Source organism: Penicillium rubens, assembly GCF_028828025.1.
Source record: "Penicillium rubens strain IBT 27055 chromosome Unknown utg000003l_segment0_segment0, whole genome shotgun sequence".
NCBI lineage: Eukaryota > Fungi > Ascomycota > Eurotiomycetes > Eurotiales > Aspergillaceae > Penicillium > Penicillium rubens.
Genome location: NW_026890601.1, coordinates 2,305,537 through 2,324,655, shown reverse-complemented (window position 1 = coordinate 2,324,655; position 19,119 = coordinate 2,305,537). Strand labels below are relative to the sequence as shown.

The 19,119-nt window shown below is 48.5% G+C and overlaps 7 protein-coding genes across 7 annotated transcripts; 6 read left to right on the top strand and 1 right to left on the bottom strand.

Moving 5' to 3' along the window:
• Positions 1 to 174: 174 nt before the first annotated feature.
• N7525_007089 (uncharacterized protein) lies at positions 175 to 816 on the top strand (the record flags this gene model as incomplete). Its single annotated transcript, XM_002567617.1, has 1 exon — positions 175 to 816. One exon carries the CDS (start codon positions 175 to 177, stop codon positions 814 to 816), a length of 642 nt encoding a protein of 213 aa, XP_002567663.1.
• Positions 817 to 962: 146 nt separating this feature from the next.
• On the bottom strand, positions 963 to 2,541 carry nuf2 (kinetochore-associated Ndc80 complex subunit NUF2; the record flags this gene model as incomplete). Its single annotated transcript, XM_002567616.2, has 4 exons — positions 963 to 1,076; positions 1,133 to 2,047; positions 2,112 to 2,372; positions 2,422 to 2,541. The coding sequence occupies 4 exons, from the start codon at positions 2,539 to 2,541 to the stop codon at positions 963 to 965; spliced, it is 1,410 nt and encodes a 469-aa protein (XP_002567662.2).
• Positions 2,542 to 2,775: 234 nt separating this feature from the next.
• Positions 2,776 to 6,361, top strand: N7525_007087 (translation initiation factor eIF2B subunit alpha; the record flags this gene model as incomplete). The annotated part of the gene is made up of 3 exons (XM_002567615.2): positions 2,776 to 2,825; positions 2,879 to 3,854; positions 6,146 to 6,361. The coding sequence occupies 3 exons, from the start codon at positions 2,776 to 2,778 to the stop codon at positions 6,359 to 6,361; spliced, it is 1,242 nt and encodes a 413-aa protein (XP_002567661.2).
• A 2,234-nt stretch (positions 6,362 to 8,595) lies between these two features.
• On the top strand, positions 8,596 to 10,863 carry N7525_007086 (uncharacterized protein; the record flags this gene model as incomplete). The annotated part of the gene is made up of 1 exon (XM_002567612.2): positions 8,596 to 10,863. The coding sequence occupies one exon, from the start codon at positions 8,596 to 8,598 to the stop codon at positions 10,861 to 10,863; it is 2,268 nt and encodes a 755-aa protein (XP_002567658.1).
• Positions 10,864 to 12,160: 1,297 nt separating this feature from the next.
• N7525_007085 (thioredoxin family protein) lies at positions 12,161 to 12,981 on the top strand (the record flags this gene model as incomplete). Its single annotated transcript, XM_002567610.2, has 3 exons — positions 12,161 to 12,163; positions 12,378 to 12,544; positions 12,684 to 12,981. 3 exons carry the CDS (start codon positions 12,161 to 12,163, stop codon positions 12,979 to 12,981), a joined length of 468 nt encoding a protein of 155 aa, XP_002567656.2.
• Positions 12,982 to 13,519: 538 nt separating this feature from the next.
• On the top strand, positions 13,520 to 14,131 carry N7525_007084 (GNAT family N-acetyltransferase; the record flags this gene model as incomplete). The annotated part of the gene is made up of 1 exon (XM_002567609.1): positions 13,520 to 14,131. The coding sequence occupies one exon, from the start codon at positions 13,520 to 13,522 to the stop codon at positions 14,129 to 14,131; it is 612 nt and encodes a 203-aa protein (XP_002567655.1).
• A 2,178-nt stretch (positions 14,132 to 16,309) lies between these two features.
• N7525_007083 (uncharacterized protein) lies at positions 16,310 to 18,640 on the top strand (the record flags this gene model as incomplete). Its single annotated transcript, XM_002567608.2, has 3 exons — positions 16,310 to 16,846; positions 16,902 to 17,087; positions 17,144 to 18,640. 3 exons carry the CDS (start codon positions 16,310 to 16,312, stop codon positions 18,638 to 18,640), a joined length of 2,220 nt encoding a protein of 739 aa, XP_002567654.2.
• Between the last annotated feature and the right edge of the window lie 479 nt (positions 18,641 to 19,119).

Sequence of the window (19,119 nt, the reverse complement as noted above, 5' to 3'; positions counted from 1 at the left end):
CTTCGATCTGCATCATCCAACGTTCTACTGTTTACATACCAACTGACCCAAGATCTACGACTACCATGGCTCTTTGTGCTTGATGGATTATGAGTTGATGACAAAATGATTCATTTCTCGTTGATGATCCGGGAGGGACAATAAGTGGGAGCTACAACACAGCTATCTCAAGCAATGGGTCCAACATGCACGATCGCTCACTGCGATCTGGTGTCCGATCTCCTGCAACAACTGCTTGAAGGCAATTCAGATACCCATCTTATTGTCTGTGCAACCAGAGCCGAGTTCTTGGTGCAACTCACAGCAGCCATTCGCTCACGCCGCACTGATCCAGACACTGCAGGGAGCCATGACCTGCTTACAAAAACCATCGGGCTACTTGCAAGATCCAGCAAAATTAGGCTGGCATTCTGTCCGACTTTAGAGTCTCTTCGGGCATACCTTGCCATTTTCGAACCTGCTGTTCGGGCGGCTACTGAGGACGAATCGCTTTCTCATGACCGACAACTCCTTGCTGTCCTTGATATGGTGGCTTTGCATGGTACGACTTCAGAATTCTCGGCACAAGGACTGTCAAGAACACTTGCTTCTGTTGTTGAAGCTTCCTCCAGGGCGGGGATGAATCTCCGACTTTATGAGTGCGTGGATGCTCTAGACCCTTCAAGTGCTGCCAGGGGAAGAAAGCTATGGGATGTGGATGTTCCCTTATTGAATGGGTCAGTTCGAATGCGATCGGACCAAAGTACCTTGGGTGGACGGGGCGTCACCGTGCGACGCGTTGCCGAACGCTGGTTTGAATTTGACCAGAACCATTGAACTGGGAAAGACTGGAATACGCTTAATGCTGAAATCAGACGTGATATTGAAACATAATAAAACTCCTGGGAATGAATTTGTACTGTCCGGGTATCCTATAGCTGACCGCTGAACTCCTGTTTCGCACATAAATGACAACTGATTCGTCATAGAGACTTCTCCATCTCTGTCATGTACAGCTTGATATGTGACTCTAGCTTTAGGTACTGGTCATGGGCTGACTGAATCTCGGTCTCAATGTTCTCCTTCAAGTCGACCATCTAGAAGAGCGCATTAGCAATGGTCCATGCCTTAGGTGGCACAGGGTAAAACATACCTTCTTTTCTGTCTGTTCAATGCGAATACGTCTCCGCTCCATATCGCGCTGCTTCTCCGCACGTTCCTCGCGGAGTTGTCTTTGGACATTGCGGAGTTCTTCCATGCGTTCCTGCGCAAGTTCGGCTTTCTCCTGTGCATTCTTCTGAAGTGCCTCGATACGTTCGACCCAACGGGCCAGTTGTCGCTGCAAAAGCTTCTCGGTCTGCTCGACCTCGCGGACGCTGTTCCCCCTGTCCGAAATAGCCTCTGTAGTTCTGGCAGCACGAGACTCCTCTTCATCCTCTTTCTGCAACTCAGCTGAAATATCATCGAGTAATTTAACACATCCCTGTACATCGTTGGAAACCACGGTGAACGTATCCGATGAGGTCTGCAGTGCGCGTGCCCGCCTCTCCATCGCATCTATGGAGGCTTTTTCGCGCATCAGATTCTCCGATAGTTCAGCCAGTGAGGACTGGAGGGTAGCCGGAGACTCGAGTACATAAGGGCGCAGTTTCTCCGCTTCTTGTCGAGAACGGACGGTTCGTTCAGTCTTCTCTTCCAATTGCTGCTGCCGCCGGGCTCTTTCCGTCTTAACGCGATCGAGTGTTTCTGCGACTCGCGACTGCTCCCGACCCAATTCCAATAGCCGCGCCTTGAGCGCGTCGTTTCTGGAAACTTTCTCCCTCACATGCGCTTCATTAGATTGCAGATCTTGTCGCATCTCTCTCAGCCTTAATTCCATTTCCTGGTTTTCCGCAAGAAGTTCGTCAATGCGCGATTTCGTTTTCTCTGTCTTGTTGAAGTGCTCGTCAATCACAGGTGTTTGCGATTCGCGGAATCGAACAAAGTTGATCAAGTACGAGAAGATCTTGACGAGTCGCTCATGCGTTGGTTTGGTCAGGTCTGTGAAGGTGAAGTCATTGACACCGCACTATTTCGGACAAGAAGCATTAGCATACTCTTCAGGGGTTTCGTAGACAGTGATGAGCACATACCTCCGCCAATAGCTTTCGGAGCATCATGAAGAAACCCATCAGGTTGCGGGTGTCATTGGGAACTATATCAGGGTAGTCGCCACATATATCTTCTGCAGCCGCATGCATCGCGGGCTCAACGGTCTCCCGGGTCGTGTTCATGAGCAGTTCTGCGAACCATTCGAATACCATCTGGATTTGCTGGGCGTTTGGTTTTGCCAGGTCGGCGAGGGTAAACGGTATACCGATATCGTTGATACATCCTGCAATCTCTTTGTCGGGCTATTTTATATTAGTACAAAACGCAAGCCCCGGCGAAAATCGAGCTCACCAGGCGCATGAGGGCGTCATTCTCATCCTCCTTCTTGCGACCTCGACCATGGTGCTGGTTGCCTTGGAATTGCTGGCTCATACGGCTGTTATATCCCATCGCAGTAGAATTGCGCGACATGATAGTTTGGGAGCCTGTCACCAGGCAAGGGGCTTATTGACAAAGTGGGTAGGCTAATTGCTTGTTGATCGAGCTTGATTGTTTACTTGGAGACAATCCCGCACACCGCCCGATCGAGGTTAGCGCCTGGAGGGGCATTATGCAAACCGGGCAAACTTACCTAGAATTCATGACTCTTCTCTTCCTTCGATATTGCTTTGTTCTCACTCTCGCATCCTCGACACTCATACAAATATGGCTTCTACCACCTCAGATGCGGCTATGGCCGATACTAAGCCCTTTGAGTAAGTAAAACACGCTCCTCTGAAGCCCTCGCACCTGCTCACCGTTCCTTCAGCATTGTCGCAACCTACAATGAACTCCTCCGCTCCGATGCCGATCTCACCATGCCTATCGCGGCCATTGAAGCTCTAGTCCTTCTTCTCACACATTCAGCCTCTTCGACGATATCAGAGACCTTGGATCTACTCGAAAAGTCTACCGCACACCTGAAACGATCTATTCCCAACCCTATCGGTCTCTCTGCCGGAACCGATCTTTTCCAGCGATACCTGATTACCACACTACAACGTCCTGGGCAGCTGGGCCCTGCAGGCGATTTCAAGGCCATCCGCACACATCTCTTGTCAAATGGACGGCTGTTTATCCGACGCGCCAAGGAAAGCCGAGACAAAATCGCAGCATTCGGCCGTGGCTTCATTCGCGATGGTAGCACTATTCTCACAAACGGTGGCTCCCGAGCTGTTGCCGCGCTATTGCAAAAAGCCGCAGATGAGGAAGGTGGCCCTTCCGCTGTGCGGTTCCGTGTTATCTACGTTCTGTCTTCGACTTCCCAGGAGAGCAAGCACCCGAACGAAGAACCAGAGGGTATGGAAACAGTCCGTGCTCTGAGAGCAAAGGGTGTGCCAGTTTCAACAATTCCCGAGTCCGCCGTGGCATATTCTCTCGGCAAGGCTGATATGGTTATTGTGGGTGCAGAGGGTGTGGTGGAGAATGGAGGCATTGTGTCGCGCATGGGAACCTACCAGATCGGTCTTCTTGCCAAGGCTATTGGAAAACCATTCTACGTGGTAGCAGAGAGCCACAAGTTCGTTCGCTTGTACCCTCTTGGTCAGTACGACCTGCCAATTGAGCAGCAAGTTGTTGAATTCAAGTCTGAGGAAGACCTTGCAGAGGAGCGCAAGCAGCAGTCCTCCGTTGACACAAACGGAGACACTCCAATCAAGCTACCCCTCTGTGACTCGGTTGATTTCACTCCCCCTCACTTGATCTCTGCGCTGATCACAGATAGTGGTGTCTTGACGCCCAGTGCTGTCAGTGAGGAATTGATCAAGATCTGGTTCTGAAGAAATCACATGTCATAGCAGAGCGTTTTCTGCTGTCTTTCCCAATTTCTCAAAAAGTTTCATCAAGATGATATGGCGGTGAATAATCCGCACCGCATTTCATGTGGCCCTACCATGTGGAAGGATCATCTCAAGCGAACAATACTGGATTGCGTCTCTCCCCGCGTCTAAATACAATGTGGATATCTGTCACATTATCTCCAGTATGCAGCACAAACATACGCTGCAGAGACGCAGGAAAATCGCACCCCTCTCTATTCCTATCATCGGCTACCCCGTTATGTATGGACATGGATATGGAATGATTTTCGATTGGGGGATTTCTTTTTTTCTTAACAAAAGACTTGATTGAACGCAAACAGTAATAACAAAACGTGAATTTCAAGTACTTTTAAACAAAGTCCAGAACTGTAGTCTGTTCTCCCATGGTATCAAACGCCTTCCCTCAAAGTCATGCAGTCATCATCATCAATAATCATAGAAGACTCTAGTTGCAGAGCCCCTTTGTCGTCTTGTTGAACATTATGCACGCAACCCAAAGAAGGGTTACCCTGTACAGGGATGATTTCTTTGTCCAGGCCTTTCATCCCCTTCATGTCTTCATATAAAAAATAAGTCGTAAGAATAGTCGTGGATCATGAATCGTGATTGGCCATTCAAGCCTCCCCAAAAGGAAACCGCACAATGCCAATCCGCAGCCGAGCATGAAAGAATTGTTCACAAGGCTACAACTCAGCCGAGGCAACCATTTCCAAACTCGCATATCACACTCATGGCGAAGAGCTCAATTGGCAATGCAGTTGACAGGAACACGCCATTCCTGTGATTGCATCGCAGCGAACGCATACAGCAGCAAGTAGCCAAGAGCCACAAATATCCACAACGCTGCCATGTTTGAATGATATCAATCAGAAAGTCGGTGAAGACGAATGAGATGTTTATGTGTGATGGGAAAGGAATTTAGATGTCAGGCGACCACGACGGGGTCAGAATAAATGATGCCAGCGTTTGGCCAGTGGAGTTATTCTCCAGTATGGATGCTTGTAGGAGGGAGGGTTGGGAATAATGTCAGGTACTCCGTTAGAATAGGAAATGGAAAGACAGAGTCTTTCAATGGGATCTCATGCTCTCCAGACATTTTAATCACAACCAGACCGACTCTTGACAAAACACGCTTTCTTCCGAGTTCTTCCATCCAATACGAATGCGAGCTCTATTCTGTCCATTCAGGACCCTTTGGGCATGGGACACAGATGCGGGGTTCTTACAAGGTTGGGAGAAGATTATTACTTCACACGGTGCTTCGCCAGATATAACTTGGAATAGTTCTAGATTTCTCTGTGTGTCACGCCGGGGATTTCCCGTTCGAGTCATAGATCGCCAGGTCCATCACGGAGGGTTTGAAGACGGGATGGATTTGGCTATTCCGCCAATTAGAATCCGGAGTATGATCAGTTTAAATTACCCAGAGAGTCAATCAATTCCATTAGTTGTGGGTCTCCATTTTTCAAGTACCTCATACATTATGCCATGTAGGTTTGCAAATATCAAGCAAGTGATAGAGAACTGCACTCAACACTATCACGCGAGCCTGGTATGCTTAATGGACTTTAATCAACCTCGGAATACGAAAGTATCAACCTTGGAAGGAACCCTGGGCCAAGTCACAGTACAATTTTCATTGCAATGTGACATACGATTTGGATATATATCGTTGCCCCATAAGTCGGCCACAGGTAAGACTATATATCCTGACCAAGGCCCTGGATCCTCAAACAGAAATGGATCACCGTCATTTGCATCACAATCGTGTCACTTGATATCGAGTGAAAGTAAGGTCTAAGCCGGCTTGACTGCCTCTAACTCCTGGAACAGAAGTTTCCACTGGCCACATCAGGTGTTGGATTATGCAGCTGCATATCCACCAAACACCCTGAACCCTGAATGCCCTACATGCGAGAAAGAGAATAGCGAGTCACTTGTCTACTCCAAGAGATCAAAGATCAACCAAGACGAAAGTATCTCGTCATGTCCCCACAAAATCCAACCCCGCTCTCCGGTCCCTAACCAAAGCATCAACCTCACCACCAACCTAAACGAGATACCCAAAAATAAACGCCAAAAGCAAGCCCATTCAAACAAAAACTACTGCACCCATACGCGAAACCCCAACGGCCGCCTGACAGATCCCAGCCACCCCCGCTCCACGCCTCAGCGCCATACCACACGTCGTACCAACCTTACCAACGCCCCCGAAGACAAAAATCATGGATGCCCAACCGCCAGCAGGCTCCCAATCCCACCACAAGCTCCACCTAGGACCTGAGACCCAGCGTTCCGGTCCGCGGTCTACATCCGATGCGCACTACCACAGCGGCTGGTCTATCAGACGCCTTCTGAGCCGACGGGGAAGCTGCAAGTACAGCGTGCTGGAGCGGGAGCCGAATCGACTGAGGAAGCGCATGAGCGACTGAGTTTCTTTCACGGCTAGAGGGACTATGTTGTATTAGTCGGCGGTGGTGATACTCATACCGGACCGTGCGAATGTGGCTAGTGTCAGGAGAGACATGGGAGAATATTCGTTTCAAGCTGACTTTGCTGTTGGATATATGTCCGGTGTCGCATGGAATGCGGGTCTGGATATTGTGATTTCGGCGTTTGGGTAGAATTGGCGGGTAGGGGCATTTTGGGAGGATTTTGTCTGTCTCGACTGTCTTTTTTTTCTGGATTGATCTAATTGGGTTATGTGAACTCCGTGTGTCAAGTGCAAAAGTCATTGGTTGTGAGTTGAGTTGTTCTGGTCGATTTCCGTATCTTGCGGTGGCGGTTGCCTTCGTGGCGAATTCTCAATGGCTTGAGTCGCCATCCTTCCAAGGTATTGACTCGGAATGGAATTTATTTTTGGTATGCAATGTTATTTCGAATTGAGAGTGCAATATGTAGAATCCTCTACATTTGCTGAAGAATGCGGGAATAAGGTCATCGGATCCATGGATGTTCCAAATTCTTATGAGCTTATGTTTTAGCGAAAACCAAAAATAAAATACATTTGATTCAATGTGGTGTCTGCTCCTTGCAGATTTAGTGGCTTGACAAACCCCTGCCAAACCCGATTCTGGATGTCTCTGAGATGTTCTTGGCATCGAACAGCGAGAGGAGAACGCGGTCGGATCAGATCAGGTCTATCGTTGCGAATCAAATGCAGGAACCATGGTGGAACAATCTGAGACCGGAAGTGGAGTATTATGGTGGAAAGCCACGTTATTGGAAAGATACGGAGTACGGAGTATCTATAGACGGGAGCTAAGGTGAAGACAGGAATACCATAAAATAAATATACATGTAGGTACTTTATAGAATATAGGAATAATAGAGGCAAGGAGAGGCCCTGGACAATACCCTGGATCTACAACATAGTATAATATGAACCTTGAATTGAAACCAAACAATAGCGCTGATACCTTGCAACCCGCTGGATTCTCAATGGGATATAATTAGAATCTCCGTATTTCCTACGTCGTACTATGCCCTTGAACATCAATATTGAATAGAACCGAGGTAAAAAAATGAAATGCGATATATATTGCCTAGTCAGGCATCAGGAATAGAATTAGTAATAAATTGCAATCCTTCAGGACTATAGAAGAAACTAAGACATCCACAGTGAAATTTGCCGATCATTTCTCTATTTAAGCGTGTGCAGTGTGCACGATATCCTTCCCCTTACAATACCAGACATATAGTCCCTGCAGGTTGTCACAATAGTTTGAGAACTGCAGAAACTTTTCCAAAAATTGACGATCCCATAGGTCCAAGTGTGTGAAAGTGCGTAAGATCGACTCCATTCCCGCGTGTCAAACCCAACGAAAGGCTCCCACCGTCAGGCTGGCCCCCACCGGGCGTTTAAACGGTGGCTTGGCATTAAGAGGGCACGAGGAACATGCATGGGACTGGGTTGTACAGGATCAATGTTACTTGATTATATTTTCATTTCCGAGATATATAATATTAGAATCCATTATATATATATCCTCATGGTGTACCCCAATATAATATCCAATATTATACCACATAGAGGATATCAATAGTATACAGGGATGTGTGTATATTTATCACACTGCGTCATTCGGGAGTCCACAGTGGATATCACTCTTCCCCCACAGGTCAACTGCCAATTTCCAGTGAAATCTAGACTCTCTTTCTGTGTGACGAGAGAGTTTTTAACGAGATTGTCAACGGATTTAGGATCAAGGTACCAGGTACCCGTGCAACTGTAATAGACAATAGAATGGTTATAGAAGAATACCTTATAGATATCTATATATCAACAATAGAAGTAAAAACTAAAATAATAAAAAAGCAAATGCCAAGTCTTCCACTTATTTTTCAGGCAAAAAACAAAAAACAAAAAAAGGGCTTTCTGATTGCCCTTTGGGCCTATTTTCTTTTTCTCTGCCTTTTCGATTTTCCTTTCTCCTTCCTTCCTCTCTTCTTCTCTTCCTCTTCCTCTCTCTCTCTCTTTCCCTCAGATAGAACTTCCAACTTTCATCTACCCACTCGATGACACCTGTGTCATCACCCTGACTACCAGTCACTTTCCTAAACTCTCCTTTCCATCCTCCATGAGTTCAGTCAAACTGTCGCGACACCGCACTGATAACGATAACTGATCCCACTTGTCCCTGGGCTCGTGCCCCCTCAAAACGCCATGGCGATATGGCCCTTTAATCGCAAGAGCAAGCGGCACACCATCCAGGTGACCGGTGCCGAAGCTGCTGATCTTCAATCCTCGTTTGCGGAACCAACGATCGAGCCTACATTGGGCCGCAAACCATCCAAACGCCAAAGCAACCGCACGTCACGGGCGGATGCTGCAGACAGCCGGCGCAGCTCCGCCCTCGTGCCGTCTAATCGACCTGTCTCATCTCTAGACCGCCCTGCTTCCATTGCCGATCACCCACGGAACCCCCCATCACGCGACCCTCCACTCACGAGAACAGGCTCGCTGCTGAGGCGGAAACCGAGCCAAAATGGAAATCCCCCGAATAAATTACGACGAAAGCTGAGCAAGCGCAAAGCAAACGAGATCATGCGTGAGCGTGAAATTCGTATGCTCTCGTCCACCCCTATTGATATCCCCCGTCGTCCGAACGCCGGCAGCGGGGATTATGTACTGGAACATCGTCGAAAGGCAAATGGTAGACGTGCCGACCGGTATATGTCTGACATCAGCCTGTCCATTCGTGACTCCGCCACGTCCTCCACGTCTGATATCTCCGACCCTTATACCTACAAGGTTAACGCTTTTGCTGCCTTGACCCCACGCCCCGTCGTTCGTTACGTCGAAGCCCCTCGCCTGCAGACCGCTAGAAGCAGCAACCCGCCTGCGTCCAGCCGCCAGGACAAAGAGAGGCTCCAGGCCCTGACCATGTCTGAAGATGATTTCTACTATTCTAAACGACGAGTAAACGAGCTCGCTGATTCATTAGATGCCGGGGCTTTGAGAGAGCTGCTGGATCGCGACCGTCGCCGCCGGGAGAAGAAGCAGGTCGACGACCAGGAAAGACTTCGGCGTAAGCTGCAGGAGAGGGCTGATGCTCAGCAAGCGCAAGAACAAAAAGTCCAAGTCGCCACCGAGCCCGAGCCCGCGCCCGCGCCCGAGCCGGAAACCGAGATTGCCCAACCAGAGCCGTCCATCGCCGAAGTCGCTGAACCCGAAGACGTCCCGAATGAAGAGACCACCGTCCCTCAAGTTGATGAACCGACGGCTATTGCACCGGAGAATGAATCGTGGTTGCTGGGAACTTCCAAGGGCAGTGAGAACCTTGGACGCGAATCGCGGGAAAGCTCTCGCATTGTTGGAAATATTGACGATAGTTCCATTCGTGAGCGGAGATTGGTTCAACGTCCTAGCTTCGCCCCATCACACGACATTTCCATGTCCCGGACTACTCTTTCGCCGTCTCATTCATCTCTTCGGCATGGGCTAAATAGCCCATCCCATTCACAAATCTGTGGACCCAGCTCCACGTCGGACATTTCCAGAGGAGTCGACTCAGAACGCCGACTTTCTGACACCAGCGGTCGCCGGGGAAACACTATTACTTCCCTGTTCAGACGTGGTTCGTCTCGTCTTAAGCGGACGTACAAAGAGCGATTCCACGACACTACCCCCGAAGTTTCCAACGCCTCGCATGAATCTTTCTACAAAATCCAGACTCAGTCATCACCTTCTCCGCCCTCGGTTATCCCTCAGAGAATTTTGATGCCCACTGGGACCATGAAGCGCTCCCAATCCAAGTTCACTGAACACTTTGGCGACGAACCTCTGTCGCCTCCTGATTCTCGCCTGCAGTCTCCAGATATCCCGGAGGAAGTTCTAGAGTCCTCTCTCGAGCGGGATGAGACTTTCCTGCGTGAACCAACACCTAGCCCCGGTGTGGACATCAAAAACCCCAACCGAAGCCATCATCGGTCGTGGGCTTCAGACAGTATGGACACCGAGGCCGATAACGTGCCACTTTCCCAGTCTCTGGCTTCGATCGATTCTGAGGGATCTTGGATGTCAGGCCAGTTTTTCCGTCGGATGTCACAAAAGCCTAGCAGCCCTGTTCGATCGAATTTGAACTCCTTTGGCCGAGACTCAGTGGATGGCCCAGCAGATGCCCCCGAAGAAGTGGAATCACTGGATGAATCCCGCCGTCTTAGCAACAACATCCTTGGCGAGCCCGAGATCGAACCGGAAGGAACAGAAAGCTCGGCAAGCAAGCCTGCTGAGAGATGGCACAATGAGGTCGGTCGCCGCGCTGTTGTGGTGAACCCGGCGGTCCGTCCAAAGTCTACACAAGCAATGCTCCGGGGATTTCCCTCATTGAGCCCCATCTCTGCAGAGGAAGATCACATTATGGAGGAGACAACTCCTTCAGAACTGCAGCGGATCCCCAGCGCGAAAGCTGAGATTGGTTATGCCGAATAGACCGAGTATTAGTGATTGCCATTTAACAGCAGTCCGGCCTGGATCTATCATTTATTGTTAGCCCATTTATCTCTGTCATGGTGTCGAACGGGCATCAATGGCCCATCGACCATTGCCATGACTAAGATACAATCTGCCACTGAGGTCTTTTGACCCTTTCCTTTGTCACCTTCCTTTTGTCACTTTCCTTTGTCAAAATATCCATCCGTGAGCCTTGGATTTACTCTCTGGCCACCTGTACGATTCTGATATCCCCATCGCCCTGTATCCCATTATTCCTCCTTGCGAGCTCATTCTCATTCGATCTGTTGATACCCCCTCATCGCCCCATGTTTTATCTTTACCATATGCATAAATTCTATTTCATTTTATTCCTGTTGTTGAATACATACATGACCAAGATGATAAATTCTTGTTTTCTTCCGGCGCTTTTCGTTGCATATAGTTGGCGGCTTCTTGCCGTTTTGATCTATCCTCCTTCCATTGCTGATATTGTTAAAACATTCTTCTGGAAATTTACTGATTCCAATTTCCCCAAGCAGTGCCGATCTTACATTGAGATCTAGTTATCAGGATGGCATTATCAAGATTCTCATTGAATGTATTTAGTGAAGCCTAGTAGCTATTGCTGGCAACCTACGCAGGCGGTTATTGTATTTCTAATCTTATACAGTATTCAGCGTCGATATCTTTCCTTGATTCTACCTGGGTACCTGCTCTATAACTTACATATTCTACTAGAGTGAAGGATGATTTGGGATGGCTGTGCCTAATTCATACATTACTGCCACTGACTTATGAGTTCCCTGCCTTGGACTGGGGCGCCTTGTGCAGGAAGGCACGCGCCTAACCTTACGATCCTCCAGCCCTGGAGGGCTGATCGGTGTCTGTCACTGTGGAATCCTCCAAACGCCGTCTGGCAGTATCCCGGGCTCGACGAGAATAGTCGGGGGAATTTCGTCCCGGAGCTTGATAAGATTAGCCTATTTATGTTTATGCCTATGCCCCTTATATCCGCTTCTATTTTAGCTTTATATAAGAAAGGTACAAAGGTAGTGAGAGTGAGTATCTCTGCGTTCTTCTTCTGAGGTCCTAGAACATATACTAGTAAGACTCACTTAGAAATGCCAAGACCGGGAAATGCTGACAGTCCAGACTCCGTCTAATTCGTAAGCGACCCGAGGTCAGTCCGGAGGTCGGGAGCACGTCATCCTGTAAGCTTCACCTCTCTTAGATCCCATTGATATCACTCTATCGGTAAAGAATACAAAAAGTACTAGTACTGACAAATCTCACCATGGTAAGTCCCAATTGAAATCTTCCCCTTGGAAGAATCCCGATCAAACCAGCAAAGCTCCAGAGACTTCTGGACCTTCAGACGGGGCCAGCTCCGACCCATTATTCAGCGCGTCTTACCTAATCCCCTCTGCTGGCCCCGGCGAACGTCATGGCCCTATAAAAACCTAACGCCCCTCACTCTACCCCTCCAATCGAAATACTCATATCCACTCCAGTTCAAGCCTTCAACTCTTCGTTCTACCCCCAGAACCATCTCCGGAGTTTCATCGCTACTCAATCGATCGACTTCCGTCCAGCGCGCCGCTTTCCGACCCTTTTCTTCCACACCTATCCCCCGCTTCACGCCTTCATCTCTCAAAATGGGTGTCACTCCTATCAAGTCGTAAGTCCGACCTTACTCTCATATTCCCGCTTTCGCTTCTGTATCTGGATCCCAGAAACATGCCCTACACACTCGTGATCATTTCGCAAGACATCGTTTTGTACAACATCACAGACAACCCAGCTAATACTCCTCACAGCGTCGCCGAGTACAAGGAAAAGGTCACCGACGCCACCGGCCCCGTCGTCGTCGACTTCCACGCCACCTGGTGCGGTCCCTGCAAGGCCATCGCCCCTGCCCTCGAGAAGCTCAGCGAGACCCACACCGGCATCCAGTTCTACAAGGTCGACGTCGATGAGCTCTCTGAGGTCGCTGCTTCCAACGGCGTCTCTGCTATGCCTACCTTCCACTTCTACAAGGGTGGTGAGCGCAAGCAGGAGGTTAAGGGTGCTAACCCTGCTGCCATCCAGGCTGGCGTCAAGGCTATCCTTGAATAGATTTGGAATTTGAGATTCGTGCTTGATCATACCATTCATCTATGTTTTTTTTTCTGAGGGATGGGCAATCTAATTGAATACTGAATACATACCATTCCACAAGTTTCTGTGATGTAAACTCTTCGCTTGCTTTTTCTTATATGTGGGTTGTTGGACCTGGAAGCCAGATGGGCTCGTTCTACGTACATGAAGAAAGAATGACCCAGGACTCCTGGTGAGTTACAAAAGGAAAAGTGCATTTATACAAGTTCTGTCCTATGTTGTACAGCTTGCATGCAGCCTGATCGACAGATCACATGCATCAGCCTGCAGTGGAATTCCCCACAGTCCTTTGTAGAACGGCCGTTGAACAGCTGTGATTGATGTCCAATTGCATAGCGCAATTGTGAAGTGTTGGGTTGTGTCCGCTAGACGACAAACAACTCAATAGCTGCTATATAAACTGTGAGTTGTTGTAGCTTGTCCATCATCTTTCTCTCCATCTACCATATCCTTCCACATCCCAGCCTATTTTAACATATCATCATTCACTTCAAGTATGGCTACTGATTCGGGCAATGACTATGGCGAAGAGGGCATCTTGGACGCGTTCCAAACTCTGAACCTGAAATTCATCAGTTACGATCCTGCAGAACATGATTTGTTCTTCAATTCTATCCAGCAGTTCTCATCTTCAATCATCAATTTCTGTGCATCCACCCCACGACCGATGGACATGAAATTCACCTCCAGCGTTGCCAAACATCTCCAGAGGAACTCAAAATTGTTTGTGATGATCTACACAAAGGACATGGATGGAGACATATACGAACGTGTCGGTACACTTTTCTTGGAGTCGTCTCATCGGGATATGGCCCACCACCGATGCTCCAAGCTTGGAATCAGTATCTTGATGGAATACCAAGGCCAAGAAGCCGAGGCAGTCGAGTGGGCCTTGAACTGGGCGTTCAACAGTGCCGGTCTACATCGGGTGGAGATGAACATTCCATCATGGAATATGCGATTGGGCAAGGTGTGCGAGGAGATGGGGTTTCAGACAGAGGGAACAAGGAAGGAATGTCTTTTCAAGGATGGCGAGTGGTGGGATGAAGTGAGCATGGCTATTTTGGAGAAGGACTGGAAGGAAGGCCACATCAAGATGGAGAAGTAGCCATCCTGGAAGAGTAGTTGAGACACGCAGGGCGCTTTCTATGCTTCAATGACAAGACCTGGATTTTGCTTTTGGCTTTTCCCATCAAGTATAGTAAATGTAAGCGAGAGAAAGGTAGAATGTTGAAGAGACAGAATTGATCTATACCAAACCTTGCACAAACGGCTTGATATTTGACTATCCCCGAAGCCACTATGAAGTCACTGTGCATATAACCCCGATTTAGCAAGAATTGCTTTTTCTATGTATCTTATTTCATGCATGATGACCACGCGATTGACAACTGACAGCGGCAGTTGGTGATTTCGCTCCATTTTTCTTATTTTTTTCTTTAAAGAGGGATCACATCCACCAAGTATATCTGGAGTACCAGCATTTAGGACCTATCCACTATATTCAAGGTGCCAGAAAGCCCTTCCTCGAAAGTGGGCATAGGGGCGTTCACCAAGTCGAAATAGTTTTTAACCAAGGCGATGCTACGATCTGAGTGGACTCGAAGACAAGACTGATCAGAACTTTCGTCTTTGGATGAACTTGCTTTTACTTTCCTGTGATTCATCGAGAAAAAAACGGAAAGCGAGGAAGCCCTTCGAGATACGGCTTTTATCCGGGCATTTAATGTACATGCACATCAACAATGTGGGACTTACATACATATGACCCACTATGATCTGTTTTCTCGCTTTTTGCCGAGAAATTTTTTATCTAATTGATTGGCTAATCGTCCTTAGATGCGCATGTCGTATATGAACTCCTAAGCCATGCAGCCTAGGGGCACATCCCTGTCTGTGGGTTGCTATTCTTTTGGCTTTCGGCGTTCGTGTTGGAATGTGATTAATCAATATCTTTCCAAGGTTAACATATCCGGAAGAACAGTTTATATTGTATGTCTTGTAGTATTATAATATACTTTATATACTCAATTGTACGAAGTAAGAGACCTAAATGGTCCATCCAAGTGGACCTGTGACTTTTTTTTCCCCTGACTGCAGCTGAGGTGCAGCTGAACTCGCTTGTTAGCTTGGTCCGAGGCTCCAGCAATTAATCTAAATAGAACAAACCACCACTCTTTACGGAGTATATTGTATGGAGTATTCCCTACAAGGAAAAGCTATCTCGGAGACTCCGTCTAGGGATCTACTTTCCATGGTTAATACAACCCCATTATCCGAGTTGTCTCAAAATCCAGACATAGAAAAGTATATCCCATAGGATTAATAAAGCATTGGCGTTGTATTAGGGCTCTGATACGCCTAAACAGCCATCCTGCCCCCACAGTTCATAATCCGCACCGATCCGATCTAGATCTCGCCGAGCGAATCAACATGGTATGTTGGCATCGGTTGCAATGCCACACCAAGCCCGAATGGGGTCTTGGGGCATTACAACCCCCCTGTTGATGCATACTATTGGATTCAACTAATTTGGTTGAACTTATTCTTGCAGGTCCGGGCCTCGGTACTCACTTTCTTGTTTTTTCTTTTTTTCTTTCCTTTTTTTGTGGTTTGTATGCCACGCGAGCTGTGGACACGGGATATCACTTGCAGCCCATTGCATGGCTCTTTCGGTGGATCTCGCGTCTGGATCGCACTAGGGCGCCAGCTTGATACACATCAGCTCATTTGTGAACTTAGAATCGGAGGATTTTGCTCTACCGTGGAGCTATAATATGCGGCTAGAGGGGCGCTTGGGCTGGCTGATGTACCCTGGTGTTATAAGATGTTTACATCTAGCCTTATCCCATTAATTTGGATTTTGTGATCTTTCATATCCTTTACTTTGCTCTCCATACTTATACTAGGAAGCAATCCTCTCCATGTCGTCGCCTTTATATTGATTAGAACAGTCGTCTTTGACTATCGTGCCCTCCAACTATACGTGGTACTCGCCAAATGTGCGAATAACCAAATACCCACACCTATTTTCTCTCTTTCCTTCACAGTGTCGACGACAGACCATGAACCGCTCGTCCGGGTCAGATACCTGGCGGGGTATATCATCCTATCCTATGTGATTAGCGCAATGGGATGCACAACCACATTGGAACTGCTCCACCGGCGGACATCGAGGTCAGGTCTATACAATTGGTACGCCCTAATCCTACCATTACCAACTCCAGAATTCAACGTAACTAATATAAGAATTAAAAGGTACCTTCTCCTAACCTCATCAATCACAATGGGCGGCATAGGAATTTGGTGTATGCACTTCATCGGCAACCGCGCCATCGTCCTGGGCGAAGGCGAGCCACACGTGCAAGTCATGTATAATGTCGCCTTCACGGGTACCTCCTTCGTGCTCCCCGTGGTAGTACTGCTCTTTGCCTTCTACGCCGTGGGCGTCGAGGAGAAGGCAGGCTATATCCGCATCCTCATCGGAGGCTTGCTCACTGGTAGCGCTGTCTGCGGTATGCACTACATCGGTCAACTCGGAATCTCGAACTATAGGTGCTCGTACCACGTCGCCAACGTCGTGGGCTCAGCAGTCATTGCCATCGTCTCCAGTACTGCTGCTTTGGGCATCTTCTTCCGCTGGAGAGCTACCTGGACGGATAGCTGGTGGAGGCGAGGAATCTGTGCTTGCTTATTGGCATGTGCTGTATCGGGCATGCATTGGACTGCGGCTGTTGGAACGATCTATAGGGATCACAACCGCATAAACATGCATGGGACTCAGTTGTCGAGGAGTCAGGTTGTTATTATCTGCACTGTTCTGGTATGTTTGGGATCTCTCCGAAGGGATGCGAGTTTGAAGACTGATAGCTGTCTAGGCCTGTGTTGCATGTCTCATTTTGTCGATGTGCGCTATTCTTGCTGGGCGAAATCGCAGAAAGTCGACGACTCGTGCTCATCAGCTCGTTCTCGCTTGTGCTTACTTTGATCCCACTGGACGAATCATGGTTACGCCGCAGGCTTTGCTTCCTACGAGGAAGATTGTCGATCATTATATCGGACGGGTATGTCTCTTAGCCAGATTATAGCAGGAGTTTCGAACTAACGAATTGTGAACCAGACGTTCAAAGATGACGACCTCACCCGCACCCACCCTACCTTCCTGTGGGCCTTTAGGGCAACTCGGAACTGGCCTGTTGTGAAAGACCTGGTTCCCTTCATGCGAAACCGCCTTGATTCCGAAGAAAGCGCCATTGAGAAACACATGCTATCCCGTGGAGTAATTATGGACAAGGATACGGAGTTGCAAACTGACTTTGATACCTTGTTCAAGCAACTCTTCTGTGTCACAGCCCAAGAGCTCTCAGATCAACTTTCTCTGCCTCTCCAAGATCTAGGTACACTCTACGACGATGTTCTCTCCACTGCTATCCCCATCTCCCGACTTTCTCGAGCTATGGGCCGTTCGTCCCTCCGCACTGGCAAAGGCCAAATGATGTTCACCGTCCGCCAGCTACAGAAGCATGAGGCAGCACGTCTGGGATCACAGGGATTCCGATTCGCAACCATTGAGCATGTCACAGCAATGCTTTCTCGACGCATCCACGTCCCCGAAGCAAACCTAATCACCTCCCTCCGCGACATGCGGGATTACGCAAGCTCAAACCGCGGCTTCGACGAGGGAGTGCACCTCGTCTCATTCATGATGCGCCCAACGGTACACGATCACTTCGAGATCCTCACCGCAAAGGGCGTCGGCAACCCCCTCCCATCCGCAACCCTCCCAATGAGACAACTCCATGTCCACCACCTAGAACTAATCTCCCACATGGATGGATGGTCCATGGACGCATGCATACTATACCTCCAGTCCGCCGACGCAGCACAAGCCTTCCCCAACCTAGTCGACTTCCGCACCAACCTCACCAAATCCATCATATCCCTCTCGAAAACCATTCCCGAAGACATGCGCGCAGCAGCAAAACTATCCTCCCGCCCATTAACAGCCCCCTGCCGCAGCAGCTCCTCGAACCCCGAAACAGCCATACAAAACAACTGCACCCTCCTAAGCTTCTGCGTCGTCGGCACACTAGACACCCAAATCACCAACCCAGATTACACCTTCACCCCCTTCCGTCTCTTCCGCGTCCAGCAACAAGTAAACGAAGCCCTCACAGACCGCGACGACTTCGCCCGCGAACTGGGGCAAGAACTCTTCTGCACAGATGTGCGCTCCGGCTCGACCGCCAGCGAGAGCGACCTCACCTCCACGGCTAAACTGGCCATCTTGCGTCTGTGGCCATCGCGCAAGAGCGCGCCAATTTTGAACTCGGGCTCCGCCTCGCGGTACTCCCAGGAGTCGTTTGTGGATCATAATGCGACTGCGTTGCGGGATATTACTGTTCGAAAGGAGGTGCGCGTTGATTACACACATCTTCACGAGAAGTCGAATCAGAATAATCTTGGTAACCGGGACACGAGGGCGGTTGTTGCTGGTGGTGAGGCTGCGCCTGCGACTTATGTCGATGAGTTGTATAGTCTTTGCTATGCGCCGGGTCTTCGATTGAGGCCTGATGCATCGTTGCAGAATATCTCGCGTGGATCAACTGTATGTTGATTACTTTTCGGTTGTTTTCTTTTTTTGTTTCTTGGATTGGTTTTCTTGCGTATTGTGACTGGCGTGAGGAATGCATGGGGAACTGGGCCTGGTGTTCTGAGGGATTTGTTATGACCATACTTCCAAGGTTTTATTTATGATACCTGGGAAGGAATAAGGTCCAGGATTGTATATATAAATTCTTATGACGAGTATATAGATGATATCAATACAAATGCGTGCGTGTTTTATGTTTTATACTTCAATGGGGATGGTAGTACACTTTCAGCTTTTCCAAGTCTTATTATCAATAAAGAATCAAAATAGAACCGAGCCTTTTTATACATACGATGAACTCCAGTAGGTCACAGAAAAGCAGAATACCGTCACACCTCAAGAAAGAGACTCGTTAACCAGTGCATGTAAGACATGTCATTTACTCCTTGCTGCAAACCCGCAGAGAGCGAGTCAAGACCAAATGCAATCCGAAAAGAAGCCCT